The 13,107-nt window shown below is 41.7% G+C and overlaps 1 protein-coding gene across 6 annotated transcripts in view; it reads right to left on the bottom strand.

Annotated features, from left to right (window-relative positions):
* DCLK1 (doublecortin like kinase 1) overlaps positions 1 to 13,107 on the bottom strand; it is a 346,275-nt gene that overhangs the window by 57,490 nt on the left and 275,678 nt on the right. For 4 of the 6 annotated variants that reach the window (XM_043576843.1, XM_043576859.1, XM_043576875.1 and 1 more), the window contains 2 exons: positions 8,607 to 8,691; positions 5,805 to 5,913 (listed from right to left, as the gene is read on the bottom strand). In XM_043576843.1, coding sequence (XP_043432778.1) covers positions 5,805 to 5,913; positions 8,607 to 8,691 — 194 coding nt within the window. Of the gene's footprint in view, positions 1 to 5,804; positions 5,914 to 8,603; positions 8,692 to 13,107 lie in introns of all 6 variants that reach the window. The other 2 variants (XM_043576833.1, XM_043576853.1) reach the window with 1 other exon arrangement.

Raw genomic sequence — 13,107 nt, forward strand, 5'->3', positions numbered from 1 at the left:
TGTTAGCATTTCTAAGATGCTGTAGTGCCAAAAACGACCGACCGCTCTATTGTCCAAGGACACGACGTATACTTAATAAGCATAAGAAACCACTATTTTACAAGCATTGCCATTTCATTTCTGGTGGGAAACTGAGACAGCTTAGCTCCTTCCCTAGAGATAACAGCCAACTTTAGGGATCCAAATGAAATACAGTGGGAGTGGGGCTGATTAACAACAAAAGTTTAAAATAGGGCTTTAGAACCTTCAGGATAGAGAATCAAATGAGGATTTCCTACTTATGTGCTTAGAGCTAGAGTGACCTGCCGATTAATGAAAGAGGCCAGATATTAGCAGGGTGTCTCAGGGGCATGACATGGATGGTGTCGTCTGCTAAAACTGGTTCTCCCAGGATACTTCCAGGTCCCTGTCTGGATAAATAGGAAAGTGAAATTACACATATTCAAGGGGACTCCTCACATTATGAAGGGATCACGGGGTCCCTTTAAGTAGCCTCTTCTTTAGAGGCTTCCGAAGGGTTTGTTCGCAAATGTGAAAACCCTCAATCAAGAGGAAAACTAAAAGCTGAAGTGCTTCTAGATTCTGCTTTTCACGAATCACTAAAAAAACTATAATAAAAGAAATCTGAGCTTCGAATCTATGAGCAATTTCCTATCTGGTTTAAAACGTTTCATTCGATGACAGAGAAATCTGGACTATCAGGCTGACTGCTGTGATAAAAGCCAGTAGTCCCAGGGAGGGCCAGCGAGCTGGAATGGAGGTCACATTTCATTCTGTGCCTCCATTAAGGGGTGGATGACAGGACAGTGTTGGTGAGAAGAGAGGGGGACTTTTTAGTTCTTTCATTCCCTGTGTTTGCCATTTGATCCTCTGTTTCCCTGTAATGAGTAAGATTTCAGGATGCAAAGCAAAGGGCTGGTGTAGGACCAGGAAGGCTGAATCCTCTCTACAGTGGGACAAGGAACAGAATCTCCAAGGAGCAAGTGGGTGTATTGGCTCCCAGGACACCAAGCAAATCAAGTTATGTACTGAGCCTAGGGCTGAAAGGAAAATGCGAGCAAGCCTGGGTTGCTGTGGCCCCAGGGCTTAGAAGGAAAAGGGACTTTATGAGTTCAGTACCCAGAACCTTACATAATACGACTCAACACTCAGTTAGATTTACCCACCGAAATTAATACCGCAAGTTTTCTTTCTTGATTCCTTGAGGACAGAACTATAAAGTCATAGTAAAATCCTTAATTATTGGAAGTATATGTTTATAGGAAAGCAGCTGAGTCTGGAAAATTAGCCTGAAAACAGGTGTTAGTACTAAATGTATACCATAAGAATAAAAATTTAACTGCTTGCTTTAAGTTGGTAAATGAAAACACTTGGCAAGAAATAAAACCTTAAATCAAGTATTTGTCTTCCTGCATACCCTAACACAGAGGACCCCTGTGCCCCTGTAATTACGCAGCAAGCGGTTACAGGCATGGTTTTTTGGGGGGTGCCTGGGTGGCTCAGTCGGTTGGGCGTCCGACTTCGGCTCAGGTCATGATCTCACGGTTGATGCGTTCGAGCCCTGCATCAGGCTCTGTGCTGACAGCTCGGTGCCTGGAGCCTGCTTCAGATTCTGTGTCTCCCTCTCTCTCAAAAATAAATAACCATTAAAAATTTAAAAAAAAAAAAACACACGCATGGTTCTTTGGTAGTTACAGAGGTGAGTAAAACTTGGTCCCTGTCCCCAAGGACAGGAGTCTACAGTTTGTTATAGCGAGGACACTAGACACAGGGATTGCTGGTGAAACTATCAGCCATTTGCTTGTTTCTGAAATTACATTCTTGACCTTGCACAGAATCGTGGAGCCCTTGAATGTCACAGCAAAGGCAGCAGCAGCAGCAGCTGGACAGATTTTGTTTGCTTCCTCGTATACAGGAACCGAATTTGTAAGGTCTCTTCCTGTTAGGTTTGACCCAAGGTGAGAAACTGAACTACTAAGAGAGAAATTTCCAAATTTTACAAACTTGAACTAAGTCTAATTTTTAATATTCGTGCTAAAAAACAATGGTTTGGAGAAAGCTGTCCTGTTTAGACTTTGTGACTGTCAACCCAAGGCCAGCCTGCTCCCCCCCACTCTCCCCAAGGCAGCAGAATGCTTAGTGATTGGGTGTCTTGGACTAATGTGCTTTTTGTTGTGGCTCTTATGGGGGATTTGCTAGGTTTTCAGGGTACTAAAAAAGATTACGTGGAAAAGGAAAAACAGCTTCCCAGGCATTCCCACCATAGCATTTGATGAATTTCATGGCTGTCCTTTGATCATGGGTCATGTTCTCAAGCAGAGGGACCGGGGTCTCATCTCTCTCTATAGACCCAGATGTGTCCACCGTAGGCCTGAGTTAGCAGGGGCTCCAAGCATGTTGGGTGAGGTGCAGAGATTCCAGAGCGTGGTGGCATTTAGGACCCCCCAACAAAGAGGGGTTCGTAAACAGCACCCTTTGTTTACCTCATAATCATAATAAAGCCCATCTCAGCCTCCTCCTAATGGGGTAATTGTGGAGAGCCCAGTCTCACATCTCTGGAGTAGAGTTTTATTTTGAATTTGAGCGCGAGCCCCAATGGCTATTGGGTGCCAAGCATCCTTGGGAAGAAAAGAAGGAAGCACACTGCCAGCTAGCTGAAAAATAGCTAAGCTTCTCCATTCTGACTCATCCTCCAAATTGCACTTCAGAAGGAAATACCTTCAAACTACAGTTACAAGGTTTTGGAGGTTCTTGAGAATTCTGAAGACTTTCTAGGTAGATGCAACCCATTATTTGTGACACTGAAGCCTCAGCACGTTCAGATGGGTTCGAGCCCACCTACACTCACTGCTGAAGCCAATGGTTTCATTGTATACTTCCTCAGGTTTATAGGGGAAGTAGGGAGAGAGGGAATCATCAGCAGCTCGAATCTTAATACAATTCTGATGCCTATATTGCTGAAAATGCAAGCAGTGCAGGTAGACAGGAGGGCCAAAACCTATCTGAGACACTGTCACTGGTCATAACTGCACCACATGTACCCTTGGCTTGTATGGTGATTAGTGCATGAAGAGCCAGGAAAGCCAAAGATGAAGGCCACCTCACTGAGAGCCCACTACTCATGCTCTGACTTCTCTATAGTGCTTTTCAGCTTTCTGAGTTTTCTTTGGGGCCTCAAGTGCTCTATGAAACAGCTTCAGAATAGAACACGTCTCAGTTCACCAACTTCCTTTAGCACGTCCTAGGGGCTCCCGAGGCCACTGGAGAAACTGTTGCTGGGGAGGAGAAAGAAATCTAGGCGGGCCTGGCAGTTACTACCAAAGGGTATGCTGGCTCGCGACCATGGAACAAAAAGCCTACAGAACACTGTTATTGTATCCATTGTTATAGGAAAACCTTCCCTGTGACAGCATATTATTAACAGAGGAGGGACATATTTGCTCTTGTTAGTACTCATGCATCCTTCAAAATATGGCAGAATGTACCCGCAAGCAATGTGTGCCATTCACAACGTTCTTAGCTTGCTTTTATTTTCTTGGACCTCTGGAAAATATTAAAAGAATGTTTCGTGATGCCTCCAGGGAGAGAGGGCACATGCCATATGTCCTCATTCAGCAGGAGCAGAATATTAACACTTTTTGGAGCGATCTGGTGTTTAGACTCTGAAGGTTCGTACGAAGAGACCCAAGATGTGAACTCATGCAAAATGAACACAAGCCAAACTAGAGAGAAAGAAATTAATTCTGGATGGAACCCTGATAAATTCCTACTGTGGGAAGACCAGTAATGTTGGACTAAGACGCCATCATGCTCCCTGTGCTAGCTAGAAGACACAGCACATGGCTGCCACACCAGACTCAACAGATGATGAACTCTGGCAGATACCCCACATACGAAGGGCAATCTGCTAAAAATGGGAATTTCTGCTACGGTGGAAAAAACGTTAAAAAATAGTTGAATTGACTATCAGTAAAGGTATAAATGAAATATAAACGTATTTAAACACACCCACACTTCCATCCATTGCCTTAAGAATGGCTTCCTTGATTTAATTTTGGACTTCTTTCTACAGGAACAGGTAGGGCATGTGTGACTTTAGATCAGATAAGCTGCATTCTCATGATGGACTCTTGGAGGCAGCAGAGCGGTCAAAGTGTGGGTTCTGGAGCTGGGCTCAGACTCATGCCTTACTAAGTACTTCCTCGTTGAGCGATTTTGGGCATTTCACTTCTCTAGGTGTTCTTTGTATGCTATAAACGGAGACAATACCGATATTATGGGATTATCATGGCAATTACATGAAATATGATAAGGGCTTTGTACATAGTGTGTGCTCAGCAAACAGTGGTTGTTCCTGTTTGTGAAGGTGTGAAGCCTAGGAAAGCAATGGAGAATTTTCTATATTTGGTGGTGATGCAATAAATGGTCACACTGCGTGGTGGCAGTGGGGTGATGAGGGGAAGACGGGAAAAGTTGGCCTAGCAGTAACTACCAAGGGGTTTTCCATACTGCCGATTCCTCACGCCCCTCTTACAAACAGTGGCTGCTACAGCAGTTTGCTAGCACTGGGAATACCCTAGCCCACCTGGTATGCTGGGGTGGAGCAAAGTTTGAGATTTGGTGCACAAGGGTATCTTGACGAGGGCTCTGTCACCTTAGTCAGGGAAGCGTCTCCCTAACAGCCACAAAGGAAGCAAAGTTTCCTTTGCAAAAGCTGGGGAGCAAATCGGTGGACGCTGGCCAAACTAAGGACCCCTGTGGTGTCCGAGGCCCTGTGCAGACCTCCAGCTCTACAGTAGCATGAAACTGTGCTTCTAAATCAGAGCCCCTGGAGAAGAACAAGCTGGGGGTCTTGCCAGGCTAAAGCCCCTAGTCCGAGGCATCCTCCCTGAGTGGTAGGTCAGAGGGAAGGAGTGTTATCTCACACAGCGCTGACCCGCAGAGGCCCAGCCTCCCTCAGGGCAGAGAAAAGTGGCAAAGGAAGCGCACACACCCCGGGCCGGTCCCCAGGAAGCCAGTGGGGTACACCCACCCCCCTCAAGGAACGAGGCAGGTTCCCCCTGACTTTTCAAAACTCTGCTCACCAGCTCTGAGAAGATGCTTCTGGCTCACCAGGCCCCTGTAAAGCAAGAATCTGCTCAAGAAAGGAATTCCAATTCGAACACCCGGCTTAGAGTTTGAGGCCACTTTAATCTGGGTCGTGACTTTATTAGTTGTCACTTCATCTAGGAGCCACCAGCCACTGTCCTTGATTAGGTACCAAAGTCTCAGGCATAAACCTTTTACTCCAAACCCCTCGCCTTTGGCCCACAAGAGTACCGATGTCTTTCATTTTAAGATATTTTAATGCACTAAACACTATTTTTGTTGGCATCAGTACAGATGCGTTTTAAAGCAAGGTTATTATATTTAATTTGATGATATATCATGTTAGAATTCACTGTATACAAAAACGTTCTGACCTCTACAAAATGGCTCCAGAAAGTACAGAAAAAACTGCTCAATATGTTGGGTTTTTTTACCAAAATAAAAGGACTCACCTGAAAGATCTGGCAAAGTTTTGCTGAGTACATTAAAAAGGAAAAATCAAAGTCCTTAATTTATAGATTGTCCCAGAAATCACTACATTTTTCAAATCTGTTGTTAGATGGACTTTTCTTTCTTTAAATTTTTTTTTGTTACATCTGGAGTTGAGACATTAACCTGTTCCATATGTGCCACAGACTGCAAATAAGGACACAATCTTGGAAAACATAATGCCAAATGTCTCCTTTAAAGTTCGATGCAAATGAGATCCTTCTCACCTTTCTACACATTCCTTGACAACAGCAAAATTTCCATCCCCTATTGTTCTTCCGACTTTATATCGTTCTGTTATTGTGGCTGGAATCTGGAAGCCTTCCTCCAACACTTCTGAAAGAATCATTAGTACATTTTTATCGGTAGAAAAGGGAACACAGATGTTGCACCAGAGAGACATTTAGAAGTATCATCGGATAGACTGGAACTGATTCAGAATCAATATGTCACTTTCCGTACAGTGAGGCAAGCCCGCTGCTGACACTCCATACTCAACAGTGTTTTACTAAGACGAATGATAAACTAAAAGGAAACGTAGAACGTATGGGGTCCATTCCCACTGATGGGAGAGGGACAGTGGGGATTCTGAGGAGGAAGTTTGGCTCTGTGGGTTTCATGCCAATGTGATCAATAGTGTTTACGGAACACCCCCTGTCTACAGAGAAGTGACATTCCTAGGGATGGCTCAGTAGGAAAATGGAGTTTATAGGGGGCGCCGGGCTGCTTGACAGGGTAGAAGCATGAAGCATGCCTGCTGTTTGGACACTTAGCTTTACTACATCCTGAAGTGGAGATCTCCGTAAAATTCCTTATGAACTAAGCCCGGAGTGTCAGCCCTCCCCAGTATCAATGACCAGATTTTAGACAAATGTTCTCACCAGCAACCTGCATAGCAGATGTTGAGTTAAAATTGCAATATTTATTATGTCTGTGAACAGAACAGTTTTGTAGTTTCAATTATGTTAGTGCCACTAACACAACACATTTTCCCCCTTAAAATGCATTTTGAAACATTTTACAAATGCCTAATAATGCTTTAAATATCTGAGGCCATAAAACTAAATAAGCCACACTTAGGTCACATAAATATATTGGATAACCTTTACCATCTTAGGGGTGTAAAAAGCCTTTTATTGCCGGGCTCTAAAATTTACATGCTTTAAAGGTATAAATCCTAGCTCTCCCTCAGGCAAACCGAATACAAAATGTGATGGAAGGCCTAGTGTGTTTTCGAAATGTGCTCCTATTCTGACCTTTAATCATAAACTGAGACTAAACATTTCTTCTCGCAATAAAATTAAAACCTCAGGCGGTGCCTCAACTTTCTGGGTGATTTTTGTATTCTCCATTAGTCCTCATCATTGGGGGACAACAAATGGAAACTCACAATTATCACACATGTGCGTTAGGACCCTTATTCTGGTTCTGTGATCATGCTCCATCTGTACCACTCTGGATTCTAGGGTGGATGGAATTTCTGGAAAGGGTTGTACAAAGTAGGACATTTGCTGCTGCTATTTTTATCCCTAGCATTTATTTGTGCAGCCTCTTTACCTCTTTATAGGTGACATTTTAGTCTTTGCCCACCGGAAGCTATCACAGTGGCCTCCAGAATAAAGTGAGAGCTGAAGCCAATTAACACCCCTTCCCTAATCCCCACCATCTCACACCCAAAGAAGCCAATAATTTTGCCTCTGTTTGAAAGACTTAGCCTGGGGATTTTTGTCTACTCCATGGGAATTAGAGGAGATGGCTGGAGAAGTTTCAAATCCACTGCAAAGCACCCGAATTTATAAAACATCTCTCAGATGACACGGTCTTAAGGCTCTTTACTACATGGATAATAAAAATAGCCATGCTTGGCTGTCAGAAGCAAGTCTGACTCCAGATGGGAAACGGAAGGAGGCACTTCATCCGTCCTTCCAGTGGATGCATCACTGAGGCACCCATCTGGAGCACACGGCTTGGGATTTTTTTTTCCTATTGATAAAAATGTATCTTTTAGGCTTTTGGCTAAGAAGTCTTTGCTGAAGTCTTAGCCAAGGACCAGTTCATTTCATTAGGTAGATACAACACAGTAAAACAAAAGGCACTTCGAGATGGTTGAATTTCATAGTTCTGGAAATGCAAAAAAAAAAAAAAAAAAAAAAATCTGATACCGCATGGTAGTCAGGAAAGAATTCATGTGCAAATCGCTTATCTCATTTGACATAATCAAAGTGCTTCCCCCCAAAGGTACTTTTTCTGGAAAACTAAATAATATCATTTCAAACAAATGAGGGATGCTGATTCTTTAACAGTGACTTGATCATATCAGTTTTATACTTTTCTAAATACTTTCTCATAATTGGTTTGAGCCTGATAATGAACCCCAGTGAGGAAAGAGGCATATAGTACAGTCTTACACAATTTTATAGAAGGGGAACCAAGGTGAAAAAAAGCTGAAGAGGCTTATCCAAAACAATTCAACAAGTCAGTGAAAAAGTCAATTCTGGAATCCAGGTCATTTGACCACATCAAAGAGAAATTCTAAAATGTACTAGCTTAAGGTACAAAGAATATGTTTTGCAATTGCTATCAAGTAATTCTTTTTGTAAGGCCATGTTTTCACACATTGAGTTCACTTAAGTACATCTGTGGGGCCAAACCAGTCAATCAAGAGAGTAAGTATACTTTAATATACTGCAAGTGATCAGAATTTGGGAAAACAAAGGCAGCCATTACTTCCTTTTATTTTCAAAGTAGGCAATAGCTGGCCTTCTTAGAATACTTATACCCTCAGAGGATGTGAAATATCTCCAAATTGGGCTAATTCCCTTTTCCTGTTCCCATAGAGTAGATATGATCCCTGGGAGAAACTATATGCAATCCTATTCCCTTCCTCTGGCCCCCAGGAGCTGTGTTAAGCTTCTATTTCATAATGCTCCCAAAGTTACGGTTTTCTGAAGTAAATTTAGCCAACCCATCCTCTGCCCCCTGTACAAGGGAAGCCTTCTCCTCAGATACCAAGTTCCCAAGCTCACCACCTTCTCCAGGTCCATCATTCTCGTCCATTGAGCTGCAGACTTTGGTGGATGCAAGGGAAGTAGAGGAACCTCCATGTTGAGAGCTCTGCAAAAGGGAACAGACACAGAGAATGAAAACACTGGGTCAGGGTGCCAGTCTCCAGATGCTATGCCCAGCCCAGAATCTCGGGAAGTAACTGCACCCGTCACCAGGGAGGATTTGCTCTGAACACTCGAAAAGGGAGGTTTTTATTCAATTGGATTGCTTCTCTTTCCCACCCTATTAACCAGTAATGGATGGTTTAACTGTGTCAGGATAATCACTCTAAATTTGGATGTTCCTTGACTTTCTATTCCTTTTTCTCAAAATCAGCATCCCACAGCTTACTGTTTAGGTTTGTCAGATTTTAAGCATCTCACCTCACTTTTCCACAGTCTATCTGCAAACAGGCCTCAAATATGGTGCCACTCTGATCTCATCCAATGAGTTTTCTATTCTCGCCATAGGAAAAAAAAATCCTCTTCAGTTTATTTTATGGAATTTTCAAAAAAAAAAATATTGAGGCTTACCACTTCGTTGGAGAAAGGTTATAGAGTGGGCTTGTTAATTCCACTTTGCAATAAAGACACAAGTACTAAGCCGGTTATCGATATGTTAACTGTTACAAAATAAGTCTGAGGCAAAGACAGGAATAAAAGCCTAAGCCTGGTGATTCCCTTGTATTTTTGGTGTATTTTGACCCAAGACCAATGAGAGCAGACAGGGTAACAGCTCTATTACAAAGCTCAGAGGGTGAAACAATACCAAATATTTAGTACTATGATTAGCTACAGGGCAGTACTTTAACAATGAACCGTCCCATCTCTGCATCTATTCCTTGAGAAAACAATCTGCACATTTCAATGCTATTTCTAAACAGTGAACACAGCTTGTCCTAAAAGATCTTCCTTCTGTTTCCCTGGGTTTATCCACTTGGTTGGCCTGATGGGAGCAGGAGGCGGTGAGGGGGCGGCATTGGCTCATGGTGCCGGCTGTCTGTGGAGCAGAGAGAAGGGAAAGAGCATCTGTAGTTGAATTAATAATGAAGAGGTGGCGAGAAGCAAAGTTGACCTATTTTTCTTCTGCTTACCTGTTTCCTTTCAACCTCCTCCCCATTGCATCCAGCCTTAACAGGACACAAAGCAGGAGGGAGGAGAAAGTTTTATGTAATTCCTTTACCCCCAACAGTACCTTCACGTAAAAGCAAAGGTTATAGTTTTCACCAAAAAGACTAATATCATTCGGGAAATGTTACTTAAATCACTGCAGGGCCATTTGAGTCCACTGCCTGTTCTCCCAGGTTTGGCTAAGATAAATATGCTCCATTGGACAAGTTCATCAAAGCTGACAGCTGACATTGGGGTAAAAGTTAAATTCGCGGAAAGGATACATCTGCTTCTGTATAGGGCTTCCTAGAAGTTTTGTGGTTACTCCAGAATACCCCCGAAGGCCACATAGTTTGTGTGGTGTGCCCTTTATTTTCCTATATCATGAGAATTCCCCCATCAATCAATCAGTCTGGTGACTTGAGTGGGGTCTTTTCCATCTCATCTAGCCTCCCTTTGTGACCAGCAGAACACATTTATCCTATATCAGGCTAGAAAGAGGGATTCAAATCATGACATCGAAACAGTTTTCTCTTGAGATGATACTATGTAGTCATAATCAACTCTGTCGAAGGTACTGTAAATGTATGAGCTTCTAAGTCACGCTCTGCTGACTTTTACCGAAGTCTGTGTGTGAAAACCTTGTATTTGTAATATTGGAATACAAGGCTTAAACAAGGCAGATTTACGATGTCGATGTCTGGAGAAAATAAACATTAACATTACCACATTTGAGAGGAAGGTGTGTGTTTTCCACAAAGTGAGGTCTTTTATCCCTTGTGTCATTGCATTTGCTGTAGACATAATGTTGTTCCAAGCAGAAAAGCAGTAAGTAAATGTCTAAAATGTAGACCTTCTCTTCTGGGCTTTCTGATCCTTGAATTTCTTCCAGCAGCATCACAAGTGGTGTTTAATAATGTAGACACATTGCAGTTTGGGGTGGCAGGTGCTGTCTTGTCATATGGTGTTTTAAATTTTAGAATACAAAGACACATTCTTTCATCAAGCACTCGAATTAATAGACTAGTAGCATGTTTCCTAGCAAAGATGTCCACAGTTATGCACTCAATTCCAAAAGCTTGTTCTTTTAATAATATCAGATACTCAAAACAGAACCCTGACCCAGGGGCACCTGGATGGCTCAGTCGGTTAAGCGTCCGACTTCGGCTCAGATCTCGAGGTCCATGAGTTCCAGCCCCATGTCAGGATCTGTGCTGGCAGCTTAGAGCCTGAAACCTGCTTCGGATTCTGTTTCCCTCTTTCTCTGCCCCTCCCCTCCTCACACTCTGTCTCAAAAATAACAAATCAACATTAAAAAAACAAAAAAGAACTCTGACCCAAAGTATATGAAAACATCTTTTAAACTGTAATGTGCTATAAACTTGCTGGATATTATTCACTTAAATGCCTTATCAACTAACTAATTGCATTTTTAACAGTTCAGCCAAACGTCTGATGCCCTGAATGCTTGCCACAACGCCAGCTGTGTTTTCTCTGCCTTATGGACAAAAACCCCTCAAGGATTTTAGGCTCTGGTTTGGAAAAAAAAAAAAAAGGTAGAGTTAACACAAGTTTGCTTACGTTTAGAATTGCTTATTTTCAACTTCAGGTTTGAAAATGTACCCAAGGTAATTTCAAATTTCATGCTGAGGGTAACAGCATTTTTTAAGAGGAAAAATTTACTTAATTACAAATAGAACTCCAAGAGGAATGTTCTCATTTTATTTTATGCTCAGAGTACAAGATTCAGAGTATTAGATTTCTAATGGGGTTATCACTTCTTTTTCCCAAAGAAGTAAGATAGTTAACATTATACCCTTCTCTAAGACAATGATTATTCATAGATTAAAAGAATTTCAGGGATTGGAGTAAGCCTTAAATATTACCTATTCCACCCTACTTCTATTCAAAGACCAAATTCCCACTATAAAAATCCCAGCCATGTGGTAAAATGGCCTCTGTCCAAACACCTCTGCCAGTGAACACATTATTTCTTGAGGTAGCCCCTTAATTGTTCATATGAGGCCAAGAAAGTTCTTCCGTATGTTGAAATGATGTCCTTCTACATTTTCCTTTATTGGTCTTAGCTCTCACCTCTGGAGCTACCCATTACAGGTCTAATCCATTTTTCATATGACAGTGCTTCCGGAAGTTGGAAATAGTTACTGCACCCCTTCAATTTGGATATTCCCAGAGTTTTTTTTTTTTATTGTTCATCATGTGACAGAGCTCCATAACCTCTATACCTTCCTATGGATACACTCCAGTTCTCAATAACTCTTGTTAATGCTAGTGTTAAAACAAATGTAATATTCTAGGTGTACCTGACCAGCCCAGAGCAGAGGATAGAGCTTTCTTCCTTGTGAACAGAATATTAATGCACGGTAAGATCACATCGGCTTATTGATAGCACCATAGCTTTTTAGCCTGACACTGAACTCACGGATATGTCAGATCTCCCTAGTCTGTATTTGAGAGGTTGGTGTTTTGGATCAAGTGTAAGACTTCCTATTTATTCATGTTAAATGTTATATTTATTACATAGGTATGCTTGCAGACTGTTATTTTTTGGATTCTGGTTTTGTCACCTAATGTTTTTTGTCCTCTCTCCTAGTTGAAGTGATTCAATAATAAACATGGCTCTTTGTGTATGCTAGTTATTAATCCTAAATATACTAATTTAGACAGTGTTGGAACATTTTGATTACTGCCCATAAGTCTGATTGAAGGATTTTGAAAATAGTAAAGGGAAAATGTGTAAATTTTTGCTCTTTAGAATTAACCCAATGAGATTAACCAGCTTTATTTGTGACCGACAGAAGCCGAAAAGCCCACTTATATTTTTGCATGCTTACAAGTGAAATCAGTTTAGTTATTTGGCTTTTCTGGACAGATAAACCATTTTATAGTACACATAATGATAAGATTTTATGTTTGCTTTAGTTTGCTAGTTCTAAGACATCTGGGTGCATAGTACAGAACATACAGTTATTTTAGAATTTAATGCAATTAGCTGCTCTAAGAGACATTGTGACATTTGAAATGTTATCACCTCCAAGCTGATTTAATGGAAACCAGGTGGGCAGGTTGCTGGCACCTGGATGCTTTTATGGCACACCTTCATAAAAGGTGCCCTAAGTAAGAACACATCCGAAGTGTAGCTTTTCAGCTTGGGATCATATAACAGATGGAGAACATATCACACTTTTTGAAGTGAGAAAGCTGACATAACAGCTCTAACCACATTTTACCAAGATGTATCTGATGACTATGTAGTTAAAAACATTTCATTTTAAATATAATGGTACTAGTTACTCCTGCCATTTGTATTAATGGTGTCACTCACCTGAGGACTACACTGAATAAAGTTTTCAAA

This window comes from Prionailurus bengalensis, chromosome A1 (genome assembly GCF_016509475.1).
Source record: "Prionailurus bengalensis isolate Pbe53 chromosome A1, Fcat_Pben_1.1_paternal_pri, whole genome shotgun sequence".
NCBI lineage: Eukaryota > Metazoa > Chordata > Mammalia > Carnivora > Felidae > Prionailurus > Prionailurus bengalensis.